Here is a 25,905-nt window from a genome sequence, read left to right on the forward strand (position 1 = left end):
CAGAGCAAACTAATCATATGTCTAAATCTTCCCTAACACCTTCTGCAATCAGTGGAAAGGCTCCTGTTGATTTTCATAGGCTTGTAGTCCAAAGCTCCTGGGAACGTTATTGTCCTCGATATTTCTTTGGCAGGTTTTGTTTGGGCTGAAAACATCAGAAGAGCAGAAGTGTATCTATGACTTAATCTGCCCCTTTTCACATCCTTTGGATGTTACTGCATGTATTCCTCTAGGTTATTTCCTATTACATGCTGCGTGTATGGGATACTCATATAAACATGGCATTTGTTGGTGTCATGGCACAAGAATTTGTAACTTTGTACTACTCAGAAGATGGGAAACAATTTCAGCACAGATCATCAAAGGAGGCCTTATAATGGGGCTGCAAATCAATGTGCTCATTTCCATTTATGTGAGAAAACCACTGGCTCAACTTGACTTTACCGTCAGCATTAAAAATCTGCTGAAGCAGATGAGACACACAACTTTATAAGGTTGTTTACTTTGTTTTAGATTCTTTCACCGTTTATTATTTCTTTGACTGGCTCTCCAGTTTCATGTTCCAGCCTAACTGCATATTTAACATTCAGATCCTACTGTTTGTGCTCAGGAGAGTACGTTTCTTTGAACCGTTGCATCTGGATGTAGCAGAGGTTCCAGAACCATTTATTATCTTCCATCTTTTATTTGTGCTTCCATCTTTTATTTGTGCTTCAATACTCAGCAATGCTGAGTAACATAAGACAGTGAGTTTTACTCTCTCCCTTTGCTGTACATAAAAGGACTGTCATTAAACTCATGCAAATGGAATTGGGAAATTAAAGGGAAAAAAAAAAAAAGCAGCTTATATCTGATTATTTCCTCCCTATGCAGTTGTGAGCAGCCATACCATCAGAGATGGTTTTAGAGATCTCTAAAGACTGTTGTGGCACACATCTTGCAGACTTTAGAAGTAGAAAAGAAAGTCCTAGCTTTCATTTCAGAAACAGCCTCAAAGTTAAATTTGGTTCCTGCCAAGCTGACTTCTGATAAACTGGAGCAGGGCTTTGAAGCAACACAGTCCCTTGTACACTATATGGCAAATAGCCACAAAAATTATTGCTGTTGCAGGAAACAAAAACTCCCCTTCCACTGCTTTTGCAGAACAATGAGCAGGCGTAAAGAATGGTAGCAGCTACAGTGGCCTGCTAGTTTATAGGATGGGTGGGGTTTGAAAAAGGGTCCCCTTGCCAAGATGCAAGAGAAATTCCCCTTAATTCTGATGGCTTTCAGCTGGAAATACTGATTTTGCCTCCTGTACTATCTGTTGCAGCTGTTTCTGCCGAGAATGCAAAAGAAAATGGTGGGAGAAATAAACTGGGTTTGGGGGAGTTCTGAACTCTTCCTGTGTAAGAAAGATTTCACAGGAAAAAGTAGATCTGTCCTGGGGCTCGATTATCTGTGCACTTCACTGTTTTGTCAGTTTCTGTGAGTACATTTGCTTTGTTTTTGCACGGTAGTTCAGAGAGAAAGAAAACACCAGCTCCACACTAATTGCACTTCCTCTGACACCAGCAATGAGATTTTTTTTCCAACATCTCCCTGAAATCTTATCAGCTCTTGCCTGAATGAAATAAAACTAGTTGAATTCTTTCGCTATAGCTTTTACTTTAGCTATGTCACTGTGAAGATTCAAAGGACTCACTTTGTATTTATTTCAAGGGCCATTTGCACATTTAAATTGCAGGGTGATAAAAATGCATCTTCCATCACAGTGTAAATGTGAACAGGAATCAGCCCCACAGAATCTTCATGAACTAATAAAATAAAAATTCACATAATAATAAAACTCTTTCTGGACATAATACTAAGGTATTTGTATATTTATATAAATAGCATTGCATAGTCTCTGAAGACTTTCACAAGATCATAGAACATAATACTATACAAGACATCAGCTTAAAAACAACTGCTTTATTTCCTTGCAAAATCTCCGGGTATTGTATCAGTTAAATTGCCTTCCTTTTGTTTATCTCAACAATTTGCTTATTGGCTTTCTGATTCCTTTTTTTCCATTGGCTTTAATTTAAGTGAAAAGATTAGTTAAAAGTGAAAGGACTATTTTAAGATCTAAGTGAAAAGATTAGTTAAAAATAATTGTCCCTTATTAAATACATATTCATTCAGCAAAAAACTTAAACAGAGGAACAGCTTCAGTGAGACCTAAATTCTTAATTTATGCTTAAAGCTAAACATAGACTTGTGGGTTTCTTTGCAGAACAGGTCTGAACACAAGTACATTTTACAGCACTTTCTTGAATCATTGCCTTAAATACATGCCTAAATCCTATTTACTTCACTGAGATTCAAGCATATTGCTTTATGTATACACTTAAGCGCCTTATCAGGATTCTTCTCTGGACTAAGGCTGAAGTAGATGTGGGAATGTTTTGAACTTTTCAGAAAAAAAGTTAGTGAAATAAAAAGGAATTCTACAGCAATTCTGTCCTAGCTGGTAATGTAGCCTAGGGTGTATTAGAAAATAGAGTGTTAAAAAAAGTAATGTTGGAAGATGAATTTGGTCTGTAATAAGAACTTTGGCCTAGAGCACATTTTATTTTACAGAGGTACACTTAGGAAGGTGTCAGGAACTGCCATGATGAATATCCTACTGAATGACAGATTTATATGAAATCTGGCTTTGAGAATGGCCATCACCCAGTCCAGCAATAGTTCTTTCCTAGGGACAAAAGGAAATTCACTCCTAAGAGTCCCTCCCATTTGGTAGATATGGAGAAAGAAATCCTTTTTATTTAAAAGTCTATTTGTTTTTTAACATCCAACAGATGACAGGGATGGATAGATTCCTACTGACTTCAGTCATTACTAGCTTAATATCATGAGCCTACTGAAGAATCAGTAGTCAAATACTGACACATTTTTAAATCCAGGAGCACCCACATGGGACTGCTACTAGCCTCTGGGTATTCATGTCAGTAGAACAGAATTCTCTGAGCAAAGTAATATTGCAAAGATCAGTCTCCAAGATTTGCATAGTTGTTTCCTTGAAACACTGCTGTTAAAAATGTTACAAATATGTATGCCTGCATATGCGCGTGTATATATATGGCGCATGCAAGAGAGAGATGTGTATATATATAATATAGAGAGAGACTTTCAGGTTCCATTTTTGTGTCACAGAATTATTTCTAAGCATATTGGATGGATATAGGAGACCTCAAGCAATAGCAAGATTCAATGCTTCAAGTTTTGTTCAAATGCTGCTTACAGGAAACCTTAATTAAAATAGGCTTTTAAAATGTTCTTAGTGCTAGTCCCTTATAAGGATTTTTCTCAAGGCTCTGATGGTACATGTGCTGTATGAGTTGCTACTGCAACATAGTAGGATAAAACAGTATATCGAGCTTCAGAATGAACCAGTCAAGTTCAGAAAATTAACAGAGTGGCACCCTAGTCTAAGATAATTGCTCCCTGTAAATATTCAGAGCAAAATCTGATTCAGGAGCAAGTAGCTTGAAGAAAGACTTTTATGGCTTGATATGCCAAAACACAAGAGTTTAAGAGATTAGACTAATAACTAATAATATTTGATACTACTGGAAATATTTTTACATGTGTAAGCAGTGTAGTCCTCCAGCCTGCAGCTGGGATCAAACTGTGTGGCACAGAGAAATTTCTGTGCAGATGGATCTGCTAGTTAGAGAGGCAGAATCCTAAACTCAGGACTCATAAAACTCCATTCTGCCAGGTCTAGAGGCAGACCCTTAAGAGTTCTCCACTCATGTTCCACCATCCACGATAGAAAAGCTTGTACCGTAGTAATACTAATACTTCATATATGTGTTCATATGTTTTAAAGCATTTCTGTTCACCTGTAGATTCCCCTGGCAACTTTAAAGTGAGTATGCTGTAGGCATTTCAATAACATGTCATACCGACACTGCTGTCCTTGAATAAGGGTCATAGCTTTAATCTGGTGTGCTTCTGTTCCATTTTATACAGTCTGACTGGAATTTCCTTTCTAAGCAAACACTCCAAAGCATGTTTTATTACACTTCTTTTAAACATTTCAAATTTAAATGACAACAAAAAGAAAACATTTATTGCTCTAATACATAATAGTAAGTGGATATTATTATTTTTTGTAAGGTATTTTAAAAACCCCAAGAACTAAAATATTGTTTGATGATTACAGAGACTTTAGTATGTGATTATACAGTGTTTTAATCTATATTCATTTTATACACAAAATAAAATCCATGAAACAGTAAGCAGCAAACTCTGCCATGTATATGTGTATTAGCTACAATAAGCAACCCGATCCAGAAAATGCCGAGCACGCTCAACACATTGACTCCAGTCAGTGTTAGAAGATGGTCAGCAGCTTCTAGGATGGGGCCCAAATGATGCACTGGAAGGAGTATGTGATAGCAATGACAATATTTTAATGGATATTTTCTTATGGAATCACTAAGAAAATATATTTTAATAGTCATTGATAAGCACCAGCTCACAACACTGCATGTGGCTGCATCACTTGCACGTTACATTTCCTGACACACTGCATGTACAACACATCTAGAATTCTCAGCACAGAAAGAACTGAGAGAGTTGTTACGTAGCACTTACAAATTACCACAGGGAAAATGTAGTTTTTAGTAGCATTTTCAACAGTGAAGTTGCAACATTATTTTAGTGACTATGTTCCCTATGCAAAGGAAAAATAAAAAGTAGTCAGTGAGATACTTCCTGAAATTTTAATACTGGCTTTCAGGTGTTAACAATCTAAAGTGCTTTCATGTTTCATACATTTTTAAAAATTTTCAATTTATACAAAAAAATCAAAATATTTATAAGTTTATTCTATACACTTGTGAATGTACAATTTAGTCTATTCCTGTTTCCTCACCCAAAAAATTGGCATTGCCATCTCCCAAATCTCTCTTTTGAAACCAAGTCTGTGAGTTTGTTCCTTGAATATAAGCATCCAGAAAATAGCAAATTCCAGGGATATCACTGGGAAAATTTGGTGGAAGCTCTTCTCTTGAGCGAGGTGTGAACACAAAACCTGGATACTCCTTTAACAACCTAGAACAAAAATGAATCATCTTGATTAAAAATGAATCAGTCACTAATTGTTACTACAAGTGCAGGCATTCAATAATTCTTCATGTATGACAGGGCAGAAGGTAGCAGGGCAGAATCTAATTTAATATTTATATGTTATTTACTGAAAATATAAAAAAAATACTGGTTATTTGGTGACCTTGATTACCTATTAACTTGTGTACCACGCAAACAGGAGTATTGCCTCTTTTTTTTTGTCTTCTCAATGTTTTGCATGTAGGTGCTGTTTGTGGTAAAAATTTTCAAAAATTATTTAGTACTGAAAGCTAGCTCAGATTTGCACATGAAACTGGCACCATAATTAATGTTTCAACTAATGAAATACTGAAAAGCTTATTAACTAAACTACTGAGATCCTCTTACAGATTCTAATAATTTTGCTTTTTCACACGTGTCCACTAAACCCAGTGGTTTTCTATATCTGAAACACAGTTTGCTAATCTGTAGGGATAAATATTGATGACTGGGATCTAATCTTCCAAACAACTATTGCAATATACAGGAGTTGTGCAAGGTGCCATAATGTTATGTGTTTAGAATTTGTGTATGAATCAAAAAGAAAAAAACACTAAACAAAAAGGAGGTTGACACATCATTCACTCAGGGAAAAAAACAAACATACCACAACAATAATAACAATAGTTTACCCTTTAACCAAATTGCCTACTTCCTAGGCACTCAGAGAATGAATTATCTTTTTTTTTTCAACAGTATACTCATTTCAAATATTCTCTTGAGAGGACTACACAGCCATGCAGAAACCTACTTGTGCCACAAGTTATAGGCAAGTCTTGTGTGGACGACATGTCTAATGGTTTTAAGAAAAGGCTATAGTCAGTATCATTCAAAATGATTTTCCATATGGATATGGAAAAAAATCACTGTTGGCCAGCACTGTTCTTCTACCATACATAAGCACTGGAGATGCTAATGCTAACTCTGCCTTTGTTCAGAGTGCATGATTGAAAAGGTTACTTACTGTGTGCCCTAATACCTGTGCTACTTTTATCTAAATCGCCTATATGAGATAATCTAAAGCTTGGCACCCTGTAAGTCACATAGCACATACTGCAGGGGATGTCAGGATCCTGTGCCAAATTCTCTGTCTGATGTTGGACACAGCACCTGGCCACAAGGCTTTATCAGATACACGGCAGTGGGTACAAGCTGAGTAGGAACAACTGCCTGTCCAGGCTACAGTGAGGGTAGCAGAGCTTCCTTAAAAGGAAAAAATAATTTATATCCATATTTCTGGTTATTTTACCCAGCCAGCCATATCACTTTCTACTAGTAGATTCACCCTCTACAGCTCATTCTTACAAAACTTTTGGCCACTCTGGAGGAAACAATAGTCTCTGTCAGCTCAGTGGCATAAAATTCAGGCCTGGACCTGTAGTTCAGATGTAGACTGTTGTTACCATCAAATCCAAAACAGTTTCCTATTATTTTGCCTGGCTCCTATAAGACACTGTTACTTGGCCATGAACACGTTGCAAGGTGATTTTTAAGTACAATTAAACAGATAATACAAAGAGAGTATTAGGTGCGGAGGATAAAGGAAAGATGCTGTGTCTCCCACGGGAAAGCCTGCTAGCTGTCTGCATAATCACATAGTACACATTACTAAAAATGTCTGATCTGAGTGGATAAATAGTACAGCCCAAGTTCCATACTAAAAGGTTTAAACTGAGTTGGGATCAAGACTTGTATAAACTAAACACTGGCGTGGTTGATTCATTGCAACCTATTCATTCATCTTCCCTAACCAAAAGAGAATGAAGATGTGTAGGGTAATGTTTTAATAATTCTTCAGTTAGGTTGTCATTTTCAAAGGCACCTGCAGCCAGTTTGGCATCCAGTTCACACTGAAAGCCACATAGCTCAAAGAGGAGCCAAATATATGAGAGAAGAAAAAAAAAAGCAAGAGGTATACAGCTGCAGGGTAAGAAACAAAATTGCCCCAGACAGTCCATTTATTTTAAATGTAACATCTGAAAAATCAATATCAGCTGTTCTGTTTCACCCTTTTTCTTGCTGTTGCTGGTTGCATTCTGACTAAAAATAACCATGGTGCATTCATAAGCAGTCAGATAACAAAAGAAAAAGGAAAATAAACAGCAGTACTTCAGAGGGGAAAATAAAAGGAAGATAATGAACTATTACAGTAACTACTTCAGGTGGACATTTTACAGATATGAAGCACTGTACCTGTAAGTTGTTGGGCTGACATTTATTTTTCTAGGTATACTGCAAGATTCAAACTTATTGGCAAGGGTTACATTATTTCCAAAAAGGCAATAACGAGGCATTTTAACACCAACAACCCCAGCAAAGACAGATCCAGAATGAAGGCCAATACGCATCTTTAAACAAAAGACAGAAAACAGCATTATTAGGTAAAATGGATAAAGTCAGTTTTACAAATTCTTCCTCTATTTAAAAAAAAAAAAAAAAAGAAATAATGAGCTACTAATACAAATTGAGTTAGTACAGTCTCCTTAAAATGTCTGTATTCTGGTCATCACTGCTCATGGAGAGGAAACTAGCTGAAGTTCACCTTGCTTTACATTTATAGTAAGTAATCCTTCATCTGATATGGCTGTGATAATGCTGGTCTCTGTGGCAGTGATTTGATCTAGAAACATCATCAGAAGTTACTATGACACTTGCATACCTTCCTGGGAGGAATTACATGACACAATGTTGTTAGACTGGTGACAGTTAGTGAGTAGTACTTGCTTTGCTGTTAAGGTCAGAAGACAAGTCTTAGGGAATAGCAAAGACAGTATGTGTATGCTGTAGTTCTAACTGAACTCTATTGACAAGGCTGTGCATAAAGTAAATCCCAATCCCAGAGTACAGAATTTTGATAATTAATCAAATTATACAGCAGTTGAAACATTTTGATACCTCGTCTTTGTAACTCATACTCAGACTTTTGAGTTTTGCTTAGCTGGTGCTGCTTTCTATGTTCCTTTTTTTTTTTTTTTTTTTTGGAGATGTGTTCTTTTTCTTATGCGCATTATACATATGTCGACATGTTTTCTTCAGAATAGCACTCTGACACAAGACACAATAATGGCATGATGTTGGGAAGCTTGTATATCTACTATGTGTGCTACTCTTTACATATCAAGAGAATATCATATCATTATGAAGACATCACAATTTCTAATTTTCAGTGGAAAAGCAGAAAAGCCTGCAACAAAAGCAAAATCCACCCACACAGCAAAGATGGCTGAAATATGTACATCGATTTACAAGCCTGATTTAAAGTAAGCGGTTTCAGTCACGCCTTTTCGTTGACAATTGATATATAAAATGACAGTAGACCGTGTGACATATTTGTTGCTTTGCAAAACAGCCAATGTTTTCATGAAGCATTTCATTAAAATAGATGCATGCTTTCATTAAAAATAGAAACAGTTTTCTTCTAAGAAGCTTCTCGTAGGTACTTACATAATTTTTTTCTCCCCATTTTAAAATTACTTTTTAAAAAGTAATAGCATTCCTCATTCAAAATTATAGAGGTAGCATTTGCATGGGAATTATAAACATGTTTTAATATTGTCAAGATGTTTCCAGATTTTTTAAGCATAATTTAACTTGATATTGTGAAGTACAAAAAGAACAACATTTATCTCTAATCTAATACTGCTATTCTCTGTGGTAAGTGTGGAGCATGTAATCCTCTTAATAACCATTTCCTTTGTCTTGGAATACAAATATTCCTTAATCTAAAATCAAAGAAGCCTGAAGTTTTCTAAAGGAACAAATAAACAGATAAATGTTAAAAATGAGCAAACGAAAGACATAATGAACTGAGACACCTGTATTAAAATTAATAGGACCCCATTCCAGGACATTTGAACTTAGTAGAAGGTCCACATCATTTGCAATGCACACAGGCCTTTCTCTTTTTTTCTCAGTGAGAGGTACACCTACATGAAAAGTTCAGTACATGTGTAAGTAAGTCCTCATTGAAAGGAAGCCATAAATATAACTACCACTGACATTATTAACACCGTTATCTTATGGTAGTAGTTCAGTAGCTGACTGTAAAACAAGAACAGCAACAGAATCCTTTGAAGACGTGGATTACTGCAATCAGAACATGTCTTTGATGATTCATATGTATACCTGTTACCTCAAAAGACGTAGATGTTCTCATTGGGTCTAATTTTGAGAGAGGATTAGTCTCCTCATTAGAAAACAGTAACATAATATTCCATGCCACTGACAAATTTATTGCTCGTGTGACAAAAACTGCAGCATGTCAGTGTGCACCTATTGATGTCACTGCATTTAAGTCTTTTGGGTTGATTTTCAGATCTCTGTTTCATCTTTACCTCTCCACAAAGCTCTCATTCATAGAACTAAAAAGGTCAGCTTCTCCAGCCATACACACTTAATTCCCCAACTTGTCTGAGTTAATGCAACAATGTGAAATTTCCTTGAGACAAAAAGCCCAAAAGCGACTAAACAAACAAAAATGCCCACTTTAACCATATAAAATACAATAAAATATATGACCTTGATAGGCTCTCCATGGGGAGACACCACCTCATCTGACAGCTCCATCATCTTCAGGGCCATCAATGCTATTTGAACAGCATGTGTTTCACTTTCTTTGTGTAGACCTCCAGCGACACAGTAGGCATCTCCAATAGTCTCAACCTAAAACAGGCATATTTGTTCCTTACTGTTAGGCTGTTTGACATATAAAAGAATAGTCTGTGGCTTCAGTAAGAACTGTACCTACATATTGACTGAATCTTATTTGGCCTGCTTAATTATTTAAGTCCTGGGCAAATCCTGCAGTATCATTCAAAAGGAAAAATTGCACAACTTGTATCTGTTGCTGGGCATGATGCTAAAATACTTTTCCTTGCCCACCTCGTGTCAGGCACCCATAGCTACAGTAAACACCTATTTACTCCAGATTCACAGCACTGTCATTGAAATTAATTTTTAAAATAAACTCTTAAGTTTTGATGGGTTTCTCTCTTGGCTGCCTGAACAGCTGATTCTGTTGGGGTTTTTTTGTTTGTTTGTTTGTTTTATGATTTATCTTAATATGTCCTTCTTATAATGAAGGTTTAGGGCAAAATAATTTTTGGACTTCTATTATCCTCTGTCCCATTTAGTCTTCATTTCCTTTCCTGCCCCAGAACCCCACAGAAGTGCAATAAATTGTGTACCTTGTAGACATCTAGCTCTCCACATTGATAATCAAAGCGAGTATAAAGCTCATTAAGCATGGTGATAACCTGCATAGGTGAGCACTGGGAACAGATGGCAGTGAATCCAACAATGTCAGAGAAAAGCATTGTGACATTATTAAATTTCTTGGCTTGCACAACTTGTCCCTGCCACAGCTGCTGAGCAACTTCTCCAGGAAAAATTGAAAACAGAAGATCTACGGTCTTCTTCTTTTCTTCTTCAAGTGCTTGATGGGCCTGCTCAAGGGTTGCCTTTAGCTTTCCTAACCTCTTCTTCAGTCCATCCTGAGCTCTGGCCTGCTCTCCTATCAGAACAACATCTCTCAATGCATTGTGAATGGGAATATCTGAGAGGTACAATCCACGTCCTGTAAAATCTTCTAGTCTGTCCACACAAGGAGATCCCAAGAATAGGATGGCACTGGATTCAAAAATATAGATCATTTGGCCTTTAAGATCCATTACCTGAAACAGTTAAAGAAACAAGAATTCATGCAAAACATGCATGGCAATGGTTTAGAAGCAAGAAGTTTTAGAGGAAATGCATTTTGCTGAAATGTAGGAAAATCAGACTGGTCCATAGTCCTTACATTTTCATTTAGTTGCTGAAGAGAAAACAAGGGGTGCTAAATCACAGAGCCGTCAAATAAGTCTATTTTGCTTGAGCCTTCTGGTACAAAAGTTAGACCACAACTTAAGGATAAATGCCTAATTATGTTTGAGTATCAGTATCAGTTTTAGCTTAGGAAGAAAAGAAAAACAAAAAGAAGAATTTTGTGCATTTTCATCTATTGATAAAATGTTACTGACTATAGTGCTTATGAATTTCTGCTAATACTTCTAGTGTTTAGTTCATGCACTACTTTCTTTGTAAGACAAAGTGAGAAAATCTGCTTCAATTTTATCATAGGTTGTTCAGTACTCACTGCGGTTTAAAATTAAAGGCATAAATGGCAGAAATATCCCATTTTAATGATCTAAAAAAGCAAAATGTTTTGTGTGAAGTGTTTTTATGTCCCTTCTGTATTCAGCTGTGTAATGTGCAAGGTGCTGCAGAGCTCCGCTTAACATTGCTTTGACAGACCATTTTTTGAAGAAAACCTGTTACTTGCTAATAGACATTTGCATATATAAGTACACGCAAAAGCAAAGCAGAGCCTACTACCTCTGGTAATCATTAAACTGTTGCCTAGTGCAGAAACGGATCTGAGATGAAGTAGCTAATCAGTGCTACATTTTTTCCCACTTCATTAATAACTGGATGAAACCTTTATTACCGTTCTTCATTTAAGTTCTTGGAGTGTTGAGTCTGAACTGTTAATTCATCCTGGAGTGCCTCAGGGGTATAGAAGCTGGAATTCAGCTGGGGCCAGTGATGAATAAAATCAGTCATTGAATATTCAATGTTTTTTACTGTCCCAGGTCATCTGCCACAGATCCAGCTTCAGCAAAGATAGTAAGTAATCCCATCATCTGAAACTAAGTGGGACCTTTGGCAATTGCATCTGATGAAACCATCAGAATATCAAAGATACCAAAATACCAAAGATACCAAAGGCTGAGTGAGCACAGGAAATGTCTACTTCTTTCCCCAGAGCCTAGAGCTGTTGTTACCAGATGATTGAGGTGCATTTTGGTAAAGCTTTCCCTGCCACTGTCTTTGTGCTGGAGATGCCCTTATTCTCAGCCACATGGCATGTCATTAGCTTTATCTCAATTTACTGAGTTTATCTCAGTATTTCAGGTTTTTTTTTAATAAAATCAAGTTAACAGTCAGATTTTACTTGCGTAAAAGTCCTAAAGCACGGTTTTGACTGAATATTGGCTTCAGAATCTGAATTACACTTGAGTGCCCTCAATAAATCATAATTATTCAGTTGTATTAGATGTTGAGAGGTAGACAATGCAAAGTGCACCATGTTTTGTGGCTATTTTAACTCTATCTGAAGAAAACAAATTCCTCACAGAAGTAATGGTTATAAAAAGTCTCTTACCATGGATGATTTCATATCAGTATTATCCCATCTTCTGACTCGTACAGTAAACTGCATATTTAGCATTGTCATTATTCCACTAAAAGTGCAGCTTACTTTGGGGGTAAGAATTTCAAAATACTCTTCAAAATTGGGCTTAGCTTGAAATTCTCTCCTGGTCAAAAGTCTTCTTATCCCATTTCCAATCTGAAGAACTGACATATCCTTGTCGAACATAAAATGAAATGGGAAAGTCTTACAGAAGACAGAGGCAGGAATCACAAGTGAAGACTGCGGTTTACATGGAGATAAGGAAGGTTTTGCACTTTTGACTTGTATAGAGTACAGCAAATAAGGCTGATTAGCAAACTCAGTGCAGTCATTATGGAAACAAGAAGGCATGAGCATCACTTCCACCTCAGTTTCATACAAAATATGAGCTGCCGCTTTAATAATGCCAGGTAGAATAAGACTCGTGATTTTCTTAGGAAAGAAATAATACACATTTAAGAAGTCCTGATCTTTCTCCAGGCATAATATGGAGGCATCTTCAAGTCTGTCCTTTTTTCCTGCTTCTTGGCTGTGGCCACTCTGCTTCAGCAGAGTAGTGAAACTGTTCAAGAAGTCCTTAAGGGTTCCTCCAATAACCCCTAATATGTGTTCATCCTCTTCATAGCATATTTTGAATAGCTCTTCACCAAGACATTCCCGTAGAGACTCCACGGGAACACCTGCATTGAACCACATTTTAGTCAGAACTGCACTCATCACACTGAATCTCAGGCTAACCTCCACTTTTTTTCATGCTAGACCAAATCAAATTAGCAATATCCTTCCCTGATCCAGCACTGACACCTGAGGGCCCTCTCATTTAGCAGTCCTGCTGTAACCAAAGACATACCCGTGTTGCCTGGAAAAGAGGGAGACAATAGGTTGTAGTTTGGACGGATCCAAGACTCGATGTTCTTTGTAGAGATGTAGACAGAATGAATGCACATTTTGGCACAGGATTTAAGCCAATTCCCTCAGCTTGATAAACAGAAATAAAGTAAGAATTTAAAAACTTAAAATAGGAATAAAAAGTAAGAATAAAATAGGATCTGTGCACACATGCAGATATAAGTACTATGCCTGATCCGATACACTGAATGACCCTTGGAATATTCCAGTGCACTGAGGCCAATTAGCACAGAACAGCTCACATCTTCGGTAGTAAATTTGTTTTAACAGGATAGCTGCATCCAGACTGACTGTTGGGAATGTTCCAACTCCCCAGCTGTTACTGGGAATAATTTGGAAAAGTGTTATCTGTCACAGGCCAACTGTGTGCCAGGCCCAGCTTAACAGTTTACGTGTACAGAAGACCACGTTTCAGTTCCTGGAAATGTTAATTTACTATTACAGATGTAGCCAGAGAGTTCCGTATCGCAAATTACAGCAGTTCTCTTCCGACAGACTACGGTCCTTCAGAAGATGAAAAGGATCAAACAGTTTTTCATGAGTATAAAACTGTAACTTATTGCTGGATGTATGTTACAACTCCCTCTAGATGTTGGATCTTAAGGGTGGATGATTCTATGACAGCTCAGACTTGAGAAACTCATCTCTGTAGCTCAAATTTTGACACTCTGAAATGTTAGCTGCAGAGATCACAGTTTAGGCTCTGTGTTGTCAACATCGCTGCAGCCCTTACATGGAGGAAATTATTTCTTAGTAACAAGACTAATTTATATATACATATATTATTTTATATATATAACTTATATATAATCTATATATTTTTTATATATGTCTATTATTAAACAAGCTTACATTACCTGCTGCATTAGCATGATCACTGATTATTTTTTCAAAATCTTCTCTATCCCCGTTTTTTCTGTAAAGATCATAAAAATATAAATAAAACCTCAGAAAAATCAAGATAAACATGGTAAAGTAGTAAGTAACAGAAGTTACCTACCCTGTCTTTAATGTGTACAGACCAAGTTTTGCTGATCAAATAGGCACTTTTTCATTAATTCAAAATAGGGTCTTGGTAGGATCTTAGATTATCCTGTGCACTGGTGATAAATTAAAGTTTTAGTGGTCTGAGCTCAGATTATGGATTGAGGCCAAATGCTATAGACTGTCATTGATTAAAAACTCTTAGGTTGCAACAGTCCTGTTTTTTGTTTGGTTAGGGTTTTTTGCTTGAAGCCATAACTATATTTCATAACGTATTGTAAAATATGATTGGAATTTATATTCAAGCATTTACTGGAATTACATTGCATTAAAATCAAAAGAGGTGGAAGGTATTTCTGTTTTGAGAGGAAATACCAATAACAACTATTAACTGCAAAATTACTTGTTCATTGGTAGATTGTCCAGATTCTGTGACACAGAACTGCAGCCCTCTGAGTTCTCTGAGGTCAATAAGCGTCAGCCTGAATGTCAGACCCAAAATGATGAAAAGGACATGTAGCTTAGATTAACCTCCATATCAGCAATAAGCTTTTGATACATGCTTTCTGAATTTCTTCGCTTGAAATATCTTAGATATATTTATATGCAAAAGCAATACAGACATTTAGATCTGTTTTACATTTGCATTATTACATCATTCAGAATAGCATAATAATTTTTTGTTTCAAATTAATACTCCAGGAAGCAATACATAATTAAAGATAAGGAAAATATTCATATCAATAAGCCAGTCAGCAATTGCAATGCACATCTGACCAGTTATCTTTGGTTCAGTCAATCCATGTAAAGTGCTCTGAAAATATCAAGTATAATTTAGAAGATATATGCTAATTATCTCTTGTTAGCAAGGTGAGCAACAGTGTAGTTTCCAACTTCATTATTTTTCTCCACTTTTGAAAGGAGATTTAAACTGAGGGGCTTTTTTTTCAGATGCATTCAATAAATTGAATCCTCGATGTGTAATGAGACGCTAAGAAATTCTCACTCCCTACAAGGCTCAAATGATTAATATTGGATTAGTACTAAGGAGTGCTGAAAATCAAGCTGAGTTCCTCAGAAACAGAAACCAGAAGCCAATGTATGTCAGTATCTGTAGCGTATGATTGTTCACTGTATCAGAAGCCAAATTTTTGTGTATAATACGAATCGTTTGCAGTTAAAATTCTTTTCCTGGGATCTTAGAAACACTGGGCTAGATCCATATACAACCATATCTACCTTTCCATCTATGCCTGAGCAGTCTCTGAGTTCCTCCAAAACACTTGTTCATTTTAAACAAAGTCCTTGCCTGTTTCCATGCACAAATGGGCTAAATTTGCCCATTAAGTCAACTTTGTGAGTGATTTAAATATTTGTGAATATTTTAAAATAAACTAAATCATTATTAACTAACAATACATGGAATGTTAACACAGCAATTTGACAAGATAGTTGAAAACAGATTCCAGAAGTCCTAATTCCCAGTCACCACCCCAGTCCTTATGAACTCTTTGCCAAACATTCTTGCTATTAAGTTAGTTGCAAACCCATCACACATACACACCTGGTTTCTTTTATTCGGTGTTTTGCAAGTGTTCTCTGAAGTGCAAGGTTTAACCTTTCAAACTGGGGAAGAAAAGAAGGTATGCTGATTAAAATGTCATTGCTGAAAATTTAATTGTACGAATAACATTTTTATAAAGAGAAGAATTACTTTGCTGCCCTTGGGATTAACATCTGTTTTCAAGATGGTACAGTTGTTAGAAACAGCATGTCATTTCTGTGTTTGGGGTTTAGTTTATGTTGATGTCTTCAGCTCCAGTACCACTATAATGAAGCCCCTTAGCTCATGTGTGCCCGTAGTGCATTTTAAATATAGTGATGTCCTTTACCTCCAAGTTGTCAGGTGGCAATAAACACAGTGCTGCTAAGAAATAAGTATAACTAACCCAACTTTCTATTATTACATGTCCCCCCCAAAATCCCCACCCTCCCACGGATACAAAATGTAGAAAGAAATCTTTTCAGTTTAAAATATATTCTCCTAACAGAAAAAGCCAGTTATATTCTGCATTGCTAGGTTAATGGTTGGACTTGATGCTCTTAAAGGTCTCTTCCAACCTAAACGATTCTATGATTCTATGATTATGCCCAGAGCAAAACAGTAAAAAGTGGCTCTTCTACCTAGTAACTTTTCTTGGAATATTAAGAGTTAAACTTTTTTTCAGGGCAATTTTCAGAAATGTCAAGATTGAAATTGCAAAAGGTAGCAGAGTTTCAAATGCAGCTATAAAAGATCAATATAGCATTCTGTGCTTCAGATTACCTCCTTTTCTGTTTTCAAGACTATAGCATTTCAAGACAGTGTTAGAACCATTTATTTTATATTTGTAGAAAAAGAAGAATTTTGGCTATGTATGTCGCAAACCCAAATATCCTCCAGATGAAAATCTAGTCACTGTAGATAGCCTTTGTGAAAGGATTCAGTAAAAAAAGACCCTTTAGAATCTCATGAAGATTTATATTAATTTACCTCAATCCCATGGTTCCATATCCTTTCTGTAGTTCCTAATTGAAACAGATAAAACACTTTCCAAACATGCGTATTTCAAATTGTTGGGGCCAGTAAAGCTGTCTTACATATGTCGTCTCTGATCATTCGAAACCCAAACTTCCCATGAAGACAGAATCATAGAGTAGTACTATACTGCCATGATAGAATTTGGCTGTGAGGCTTGCTGTGGTCTGGCTTTTCTTTGGTTCTCATTCATAAAGAAACTAGCGTGTTCTACTGCATCTTTTACTTTTTGTATTTTCAAAAGGAAAGCTTGCATACCCGAAGAAAATATCATGTGAAAGAAAGGCAATATATTCTGGAGACTTTTTCCAGGCAAAAATCTAAATTGAATAACTGTTCTACCATGTATATGAACACAATGTAAATTACATCTGTGTATAAATGGGTACAGTAAGTGGAATGCCATCCAATTAATTACTTATCTCCAAACAGTGTTCCCTATATTTCTGCAAACACCCAAAGACGCAAATAAAACAATCACACACACTACATTATATCTCAAATTTAATCAAAAGTTATTCTCGAGGCACTGTGTCCTGGGCTTCCATGCACAACTCACTGTTTTCATGAGGAGTTCATTAATCAGTCGGGGTCATGATGCGGCCCCCTGTTTTGGAGTTTCCAATTGGAAAGAAGATGATGTTAGTCACTGATGGTTAAGTAAGGCACTATAAAGTATCTAAGCAATGAAAAATATGGTTTTAAACAAGCAAAACCCTTCTACAGAGAACCAGGATTGGGAAGATGCTTAGATCTTGACCCCAAATCAGGATGAGAACAGACTACTACACTTGGACAAAGTTCCAATGAATATGACTTGAGTAACTGCAAACAGCAGTGACAATAACCTTGAACTTCAGTAGCTCCTGGGGTACATGGTCATAATATCCTTTACTTTACCAAGCTTTTGTCCCAGCTGATGAACTAGCCTACCATGATTATGTAATAGGCAGCTGCATACATTTATACCACTCTTCAATACAAAAATACCAGCTATTTCATTAAAAACCCCAACAACTATAGACTAGAAAAGCAATAAAGCAATCATGACACTATAGAAAGGGTGCTTTGCCAGTTCATTCTTGAGTTAAAAGTCCTTTCCTTTATACGTTTAAAGATCATTTTAAAGGGATGAATTTCTTCTGTGTTAAGTACAGCAGAGGTAAAAAGGGGTCTATTAAAAATTGGTTATGTAGAGTTTTAGCGAAAGGGTAATAGATGAAGTGTTGTGAAAACAGATCGGCAAATAGATTTAACAAAACTCCAGTACTTTTAGTAAGGTACACTGAATGTCCAAGCAATAGAATTGTAATTCATTGAGTATACAGAGTTGGCCATTCGCCATTTGTAGGCCCAATATATACCAGTTAGTTCCTTCACCTTTCTGCAGAATTTGAGGCAAGCCCAAGTGTTAAATGTTATGGAGCTGCATTTTTCATGTTCTTTTTACAGAGACAAACCATGGTATTCATCTCCAGTGAAGCAAACCACTGTGCACGCACTGCAGCTGTTTTCAGTTGAGTTGAGCAGAGACATAAGAAAACCTTTGTGGTAAACACAGACAGTAATGTTTTTAAAATAGTATGGCCGGAGGTTAGCATCATAGCAGATGAAAACAGCTATTTTAATTTTTTTGTGATAATGACTAACGTACTTAGCAGTATGGATTCAGCTAGGTGAATTGATGAGGTGACCACATAATTTACATAATTAGGTAACAAGGCAGAGTTTCTCTAATTGTATCTCTATGTAAAAAAATTGCTACAGAAATACATGGGTTTAAAAGGAACAATTAAAATGATCAGTGGAAGGTTGCAAATACAATGCAAAAATATAGGGAAATACAGTGGAAGGGATGGTGTGTACAAAACTGATTGTGGCAAAATTGTATCCAGAAGGAACAGAAGAGGATGAAATGAGGATTTAAACTATGCAAACCTAGGTAAGAACAGAAAATCTGAAGTCAAATCAACTTTCTAAAGGCTTACATCTAAAGGCTGGCAGTAAAATGCTTTTTTAATATTTATAATTAAATGATATTAAAGTATTATTATTATGCAGTATCTGTTTACCTCAGGAAAGATTAGTTTGCAGATGCTTTCAGTTAATGTGTGCAGGTACACTCTACTTCTGCTCGTTTTTCTTTGTGGAAGGTTTCCTTGAGCATCTTTTTCATGGACTTCTTTGCAGATGGGCAAAGCTGCTCTAGAGCTGTTTTCTGTGCAGTCCTTGTCATGTTCCTCAGTAACGTGACTTTGAGTCAGTAAGGAGAAAGGACATTCCCCTGTGATCTTCAAGTCTTTCAGTTTTGTACAGAACATACTGTATGAAGTCTCTCTCTTGAGATTAAGAGTGCTTGGCTTTGAGTTTAATAGTTCTCTTCTGTTTACTAACAAGACCAGAAGATGCCAGAATAGTAGATAAGGCAACCACTGTGGAAGATTATTGGTAGCTATAAATCACCACAGGAAAAATTGTATGCCCCTACAAAACAAGAAGAAAGAAAAAAAAATTAAAACCATTTATTTTCTCTTTTAAATTCTTGTGACATGCCAGTTTTATCATATGTGCATTAAAATAATGGCTTTTCTCAGACCTTGCTCAGGAAAGCACTTAAACTCATGTGCCATGTTAAGCATGTAATCCCTACTGACTTCAGTGCTTCAGGTAGTTAAAGCTGCGTGCATGGTTAAGTTCTTGGCTGAATCGGGGCTCTAGTGATTAAGGCAGAGGAGTCGTTTTATCTGATGTATCTTTGGTCACATTGATGGTGGGGTTTCTGAAAGAGTAGACAGCAGAATTCTAATGAGAAAACCTTTTCAATTCTTCATAAGCAGCTATTAAAAACTACCTGATATGGCACAATGAAACTGATTTGTTAAATCTCAATTTGTTAAATCTCAATTTACTTGATGCCCAAGATACTCTTTTTGTAATAGAGAAATATATGACTGAAATTAGTACTTGCACTTCTGGAACAGCAAAGCATCCAAGACCAAAGGTTAGCGCCTCATGTAAAAGCCACTGACTGGTGACAACTAACATCATGGGAATTTGACCACATAACTGAAGTTGCTTGGAAACGCCAAGGAATTTTTATGCTTTTGAAGGCGCTATCTTTCAAACAAGACATTAAAAAAAGAACTGAACTATTCATTTTAATAATTGTTCCCTGTTTGTTACATTTATTTCAGTCAGACTTAATCTGAAAAAGGCTCTTCCCTTAAGGGCTTCATTTTCTTTTGACTGTATCTCATTGAATCAGATCCTCTCATCCTCATATAATACTCTAACAAGGTAATCCTTGAGAGCTTTTGTCGACTCTGGAAGCACCTGAAGTATTATATTTGTCTCTCTGGAGATATAGTACAATAACTATTTCTTTCAGAGGCACTATGGCTTTTATCAGCCTGTGCATCACATATTGCTTATTTCTGCCCCTGAGACACCCAAGGGGCTTTTAGGGTCACACAGCAACTGTACCAGGGTTAAACATAACTAATTCCCTGATACAGGTTATCAGCTGCTTCTTTTGAAACAGCTGTAATGAATGGCCCAGCAGACGAGTGCTGCAGACCCGGCACGAGTGGCACCAATAGGAGGAGAAACAAGCAGAAGCTACTTTGGCTGGACCTCCTGCTGAAAAAAACTATTTGGCAGAAAAGGCCCTTTTAAAGTATGCTGTAATACTGATGGTGTCAGGCCAGCTTCTATGGGACATCTATCAAAATTATTAAAGTATTATTTTAAGAATCAATAAACACAATGCTAAGAACAAGAGGCTGAAGAATGTTTACATAACATTCTATATTTCTGGTTTCTGGTTTTACGTAGAAACTCATTTGTTTCTGCTGCATGGATATCAGTAATGCTTTATTTTTTATTGTTGACTACTGTTGTGTAGCAAATGAGGCCATGAAAAATTTCAAGCACTGACAATTTCAATCAGATTTCAGACTCTCAATGCATAAATATACATAATACTTTTCTTTATAATGTAAGCATTGTTATATATATATATATATAAAAGTATCTTTATTCAGGAGCCATTATATAACTTTCTATTACTTTTCACTAAAAAAGAAAAGCAGAAAAGAACCAGCTTTTCTGTAGTTATACTGATCTGAGTACTGAAATAAATTGTTAAGAAAAATAGTAACATAAATATATACGTGCACCATTGTCAAAGGATAAAAAAAATTATGGCTTTGATGGATCTTACATGTATACTCACATGCTTTGCTGAATTTGGGCCTTAAATTTCAAGATAAATCTTGAATTTATAAAATAACACTACTAAAACTTTTTAAATCAAGTATACCAGCAGAAAAAAAATTTCTGAAATATATTTTTGTGCAAAAATATATAATGAAACATTTAAAACATCTCCCAGTGAATGTACTACTGCATTTATATGTGCTGCTATTTAAAAAAAAAGAAGTTTCTCTCTCTGTGAATAATGCAAGACTGAATTAATGGTTAAATTAGATACCAACAAATATTTACTGCATTGCAGTAAACTAAGAACAAAGAAGGTGAATGACCTTCAGCAATTACCAATAGATGTGATGTTTGGGGTTTTTTTTCCTGCTCGTGAAACTATTTCTCTGTTTCTAGAAGACAATAATCTGGAATTATTTGGGGGTTCACTTCCATGCTAGCATATTGTATTTTAATTAAATTACATTTGATGTGGTAGAAAAGATATTCAGGCCAGTAGAGTCAGCTCTGTGAAGGACGTGATGCCATTATTTTACACCTGGAAAACCTGAAGTCTCCAGAAGCTGCCAAGTGGGAAGGAGAAGTCCCAGAAAATGGTCATGGGCCAGAACTTACTCAGGGGCAAAATGGGCACTGATGTGAAGGTGCCTGAGTCAACAAAGCTGCTGGACATGCAGCTGCTGTGTCTGCGGCTTCGTTTTGCAATGCAGCCTGCCATCCTTTGTGCTGCAGGACACCCACATACAACCTCTTCCTGCCCTGGTGGGGACTAGAATCTGTGCCCTTGCTCCGAACATGACCTTGGGCTCCTGCCAATTGCTATTTATGACAAAATCATCATTGATTTGCAAGAAAGTGGAGATCCATGATGTTTCTAGTAATAATACTGTTGTACGAAACCAGTATCATTAACGTACAGATCTTTAAATTCCAAATAATGATGACACAGTTCCTAAAGAAAGCATCCTGCAGAACTATTTTCTAAGTATCCTGAAGTTCTTGTTTTCCCAGAAACAAATGGGATGGTCCTTTGATAACATATATCCCAGTTCAAAACCAGTATCAACTTAATAGGCGCAATAATTTTCAGGCAGTGAAAATTCAAGACTCTTCATTACCTCTGCAATGACAAGAGCCCCTCAATCACATATTTAAAGAAACAAAGTGGAAAACCTAATTCCATGACATTTCAGATGATTGATACTGATTTTTTTTTTTTCAGATACTGAAAAGAAACATGCATATGCTAGGTCTTCCTTTATTAAAACATTGAGTTTGCATCTGGTATCCTAAATGCATCTTGCACTCAACATAACTAAAATTCAGAAAAAGTCTATTGTGTTATAGGAGAACCTGTCTCACTCAAACAGTAATTAGACAGTGGTTTGAAAGGTCTGACAGGAGAAAGATAATAAATTGCCAGTGTAGAGTTTACGGAAGGAATTTCAGCAGTATAGTGGACCTTAAAAAGGTATGAGAAAGATGATGGCACACATCACAGGTTAAGTCAAACATTTGCAGATGTGTTTCAAGAATGAGGAGCACCAGCCCTCCCGTTGTTCACTATGTTTAAAGACATTTTCTGACCATAACAAAAAAATAAAAAAACCATGAGGAAACATGGGAAAAGTTTCTGGTTTTAATTCCTCTCTAAACATGCTTTGAGAGAGCTCATCCCAGGGGAGCAGCAATGTTTAATGTGAATTCTCCATCTCTGCCATATTAATTGCTGTCATATTTACCCCGGGAAGCAAACTGAAAATTAAAATTAAATAATCTGCTGTGAGATCAAACTACAAGCAACCAATTTATTCAGTGTCTGGCTGAACGCGACATGGCACTGTGCCACTCAGAAAAATGAAGATGACTTTACACAGTATAGTCATAGCAGCAGGCTAACTTAACAGTGCTCAAAATGCTTTGTGCAAACATTTCATTGTATATTTACATCTATACTTGTCTTACAGCCAAAATGCCTTCCTGTGTGCTTATTTGTACTAGTCGCTTCTGAATACTTTCCTTTGCTAAAACATTTCCTTGGCAGTGCCATGAAATACAGTGCAATGAATCAATCATACAGTAAAATCCCCTAATATTAACACAGCCATTTATAAGAATTAAGCAATACCACTTGTTAACAGTAGCTTAAGGTGGTTTATAATCTTAGCTTATGGACATGGGACAAGAATTAGAAGCAACATTAAATACCTTCTTCTTATTACAAGCAGAGTCCTTTGCTCAGAGTAGGACAGAATATGGTATTATGCTGTAATGTCACTTTTTTATTTTTAATCATACATATCACTTTGTTAGGCGAACTGCTGCATGTTGAGCAAGAATTAAAAAAAAAAAATAGTTTGTTTTGCACCAGTCAGAAGATAGATAGCACTGACTGGATCTAGCTTTCTCCAGCACGAGAGTGACTGCAGCACTTGCAGGAGCTCAGTGTGGTCTTGGAGCCACTTCCTCAACAGAAGCAGCTGTTAACTTCTGGCTTGCCTTTATGTAAGACTGAGGCTTGCAATTCCCACTCAGCTCTTAACTCTGTGGGATTCGGAAATCACTGCTTTTTGCCGCTTGCCAGTCAGTAGGCCTCTGCACAGAGCAAGGCAGGAACTGTTACTTTTACGGACAGGCAAAACACAACCAGCTTCTGGCAAGACAGGTTAGTACCCATCACCCTAACAGTAGCAGCTCATTGTGGATTCAGCTGTTGTGCCTGTCAGCAGACAAACAGAGGGAAAATAACTCAGTCCTATCATTTTGTCTTATTAATCTGAAGTGCAATATCCAGACTTTACTTTTTCTGCTTCACGTGCTGTGTGTAGCAACAGAATCAAAGCCCTGGTGATTTGTCCGTTTCCAAGGATTTTAAGGAGGCTTCTAAAATACTCAGAGAAAATTGCTCAAGTCTGCATCAGGATGTAAGTTAATATTTTAAGAAGTCAAAGTAAGCATGTATTAGTCTTATAAAATCCTGTACAAATAAGTAAGCTTTCTTTGGTTGCTTCATTGTTAACTTAAACACGTTCAGAGTGCACACACCTTCAAAGCATTAATTTGTTTGGGTACCGCTGCTTTGGAGAGCAGAAGATGCAAGTAACTGGAGGAGATAGGCAAATCTGTTCACAAATTTCTAAGTGGTAATGAGTCATACCTAATAGAAAACTGCCAATTGTTGACTTAGGTAGAGGACATCTTGGAAAAGATGCGTCCTTGTGAAGAGGAGCGAGATGTTTTCCTACATCTCCCCAGTCAGAGACTAACCCATCAACTGAAATTTGAAATTGCCTCATTTACCCTTTTCCAGTAATTTGGTCCTGTCATTAACACAGTAATACAAATACAAATACATTTACAAATACAAATACAAATACATTTGCTAAACTACCTGGGGGTAACTGTGTCATTACACAAGAATAATTTAAAAACCGTATCGTGTGCAATATTAGGTAAATTGCGCAGTAGGGATACGATTTCTAAACCTGCAGCAGCAACACAAACAGAATTAAAATATTAATCAGACCAAATTGCATAGAGACTATAACTCTATAAAAAGAAAACTGCAAAGCAAAGGAGTTGAGCTGTAGGAAATCCCAAATATAGGTGACCATTCAATCCTAAATCATTACCGCCCTTGTGCAGATATGGGCTTTACTTACACTACAAAGTAATACATTTTTTTTCCAGCAAGATTCTAGGCCCTTTCACGGCACAGATTTTTGCTACTTGGGCAAAGGCAGTAACTGATGAAAAGGTTGTTATCCTCTCTGTAGATCAGGATGACATGATATTGGACAGTGGACTTCACAAAAATTTACTGGTACTCAAGAAATTACTAGATTCAGCAATCTCAAATTCCACTCTAGCTCTCAAAAGGAATAGGCTTTGTCAGGCATTAATTTTTCTGCTTCTTCCCCCGAACTTCCCTGCTTCTTTCTGACAAGTCATCCCTAGTTCTGATCTGTCTGTACCCCAGAGCCCTCTACAGTAGCCTTAGCATTTTTTCTCCGGAGCACTAATTGCCAGTGTGCTGTGCAAGCCCAGTTCCAGTGCCCTTACTGCCAGACATAGCTCTGTTTGGGGCTATTTCTAAGAAAAGTATACTCAAAACTTTTCTGTAAGTCACAGCATGCTTTTGATAGTAAGGAAATACCACAGCACACCACAGCACTTACTGAACTAGCTAGTGGAATTGCAGTGATTGCCACGCTAAGTACACGGCAGTAAAGCAGCTATGATAAAATAATACAAGTCATAGCAATCAATTATTATTTTAATAGTCCAAACGTTTTAGTAAATCCAAATTCAGTGTTGTAACTCATTCCGGTGACTGTTCTCTATGACTGCTCAGGGCCAGCTAAGAATCTAGACCTTGCTTACAAGAAAGACTTTCTCCTGACATAATGTGGAATTTCCTTAGCTTTCTACCTTTTTTTCTTTATGAAGTGTTTCAAGAAACAGAGAAACACAATCAAGTCAAATGGATTGTGATCTGTGTTGCTGCAACATTAGACAGCTACCAAGCCAGGATATGAAGAAAATAATTACCTTTGTTTTCTGAGAAGAAAATAAGTTCTCTCCTTGTCCATCTTGTCCCTATTGAAATCAGCAGAAAATAAGTTTCACAGAACCCATTAAACTTCAAAACTGCTAATTTGTCTCATTTTAAGGTCATCATGAGACAGACATTTCTGCCGCTTTAAAATATTAGCATTTGTGTAATAACACCAAGCTCTATACTTCGATCTAGAAAACAGTGTTCTTGAAGACAGGGAAAAAAACCAGTTTTAAAGTATCTCTGAATTTCTGATACTGATTTTGTGACTGACTCATTTCC

General features: G+C 36.6%; 1 protein-coding gene across 2 annotated transcripts in view; it reads right to left on the reverse strand.

The window, feature by feature from the left end:
• Window positions 1–3,944: 3,944 nt before the first annotated feature.
• The window catches only part of GUCY1A1 (guanylate cyclase 1 soluble subunit alpha 1), a 33,209-nt gene continuing 11,248 nt past the window's right edge, over window positions 3,945–25,905 (reverse strand). Inside the window, exons 1-9 of one of the 2 annotated variants that reach the window (XM_087737166.1) lie at window positions 25,617–25,810; window positions 18,917–19,328; window positions 15,831–15,892; window positions 14,140–14,198; window positions 12,344–13,053; window positions 10,329–10,814; window positions 9,661–9,804; window positions 7,336–7,490; window positions 3,945–5,088 (exon numbers count right to left, since the gene is read on the reverse strand). In XM_087737166.1, coding sequence (XP_087593292.1) covers window positions 4,887–5,088; window positions 7,336–7,490; window positions 9,661–9,804; window positions 10,329–10,814; window positions 12,344–13,053; window positions 14,140–14,198; window positions 15,831–15,892; window positions 18,917–19,165 — 2,067 coding nt within the window. In that variant the 5' untranslated portion in view covers window positions 19,166–19,328; window positions 25,617–25,810 and the 3' untranslated portion in view covers window positions 3,945–4,886. Of the gene's footprint in view, window positions 5,089–7,335; window positions 7,491–9,660; window positions 9,805–10,328; window positions 10,815–12,343; window positions 13,054–14,139; window positions 14,199–15,830; window positions 15,893–18,916; window positions 19,329–25,616; window positions 25,811–25,905 lie in introns of those variants that run through there. The other variant, XM_087737165.1, reaches the window with a different exon arrangement.

The sequence above is a fragment of the Nipponia nippon genome, unplaced genomic scaffold (assembly GCF_047370975.1).
Source record: "Nipponia nippon isolate SJK-2023a ecotype South Korea unplaced genomic scaffold, ASM4737097v1 scaffold_6, whole genome shotgun sequence".
Taxonomy (NCBI): domain Eukaryota; kingdom Metazoa; phylum Chordata; class Aves; order Pelecaniformes; family Threskiornithidae; genus Nipponia; species Nipponia nippon.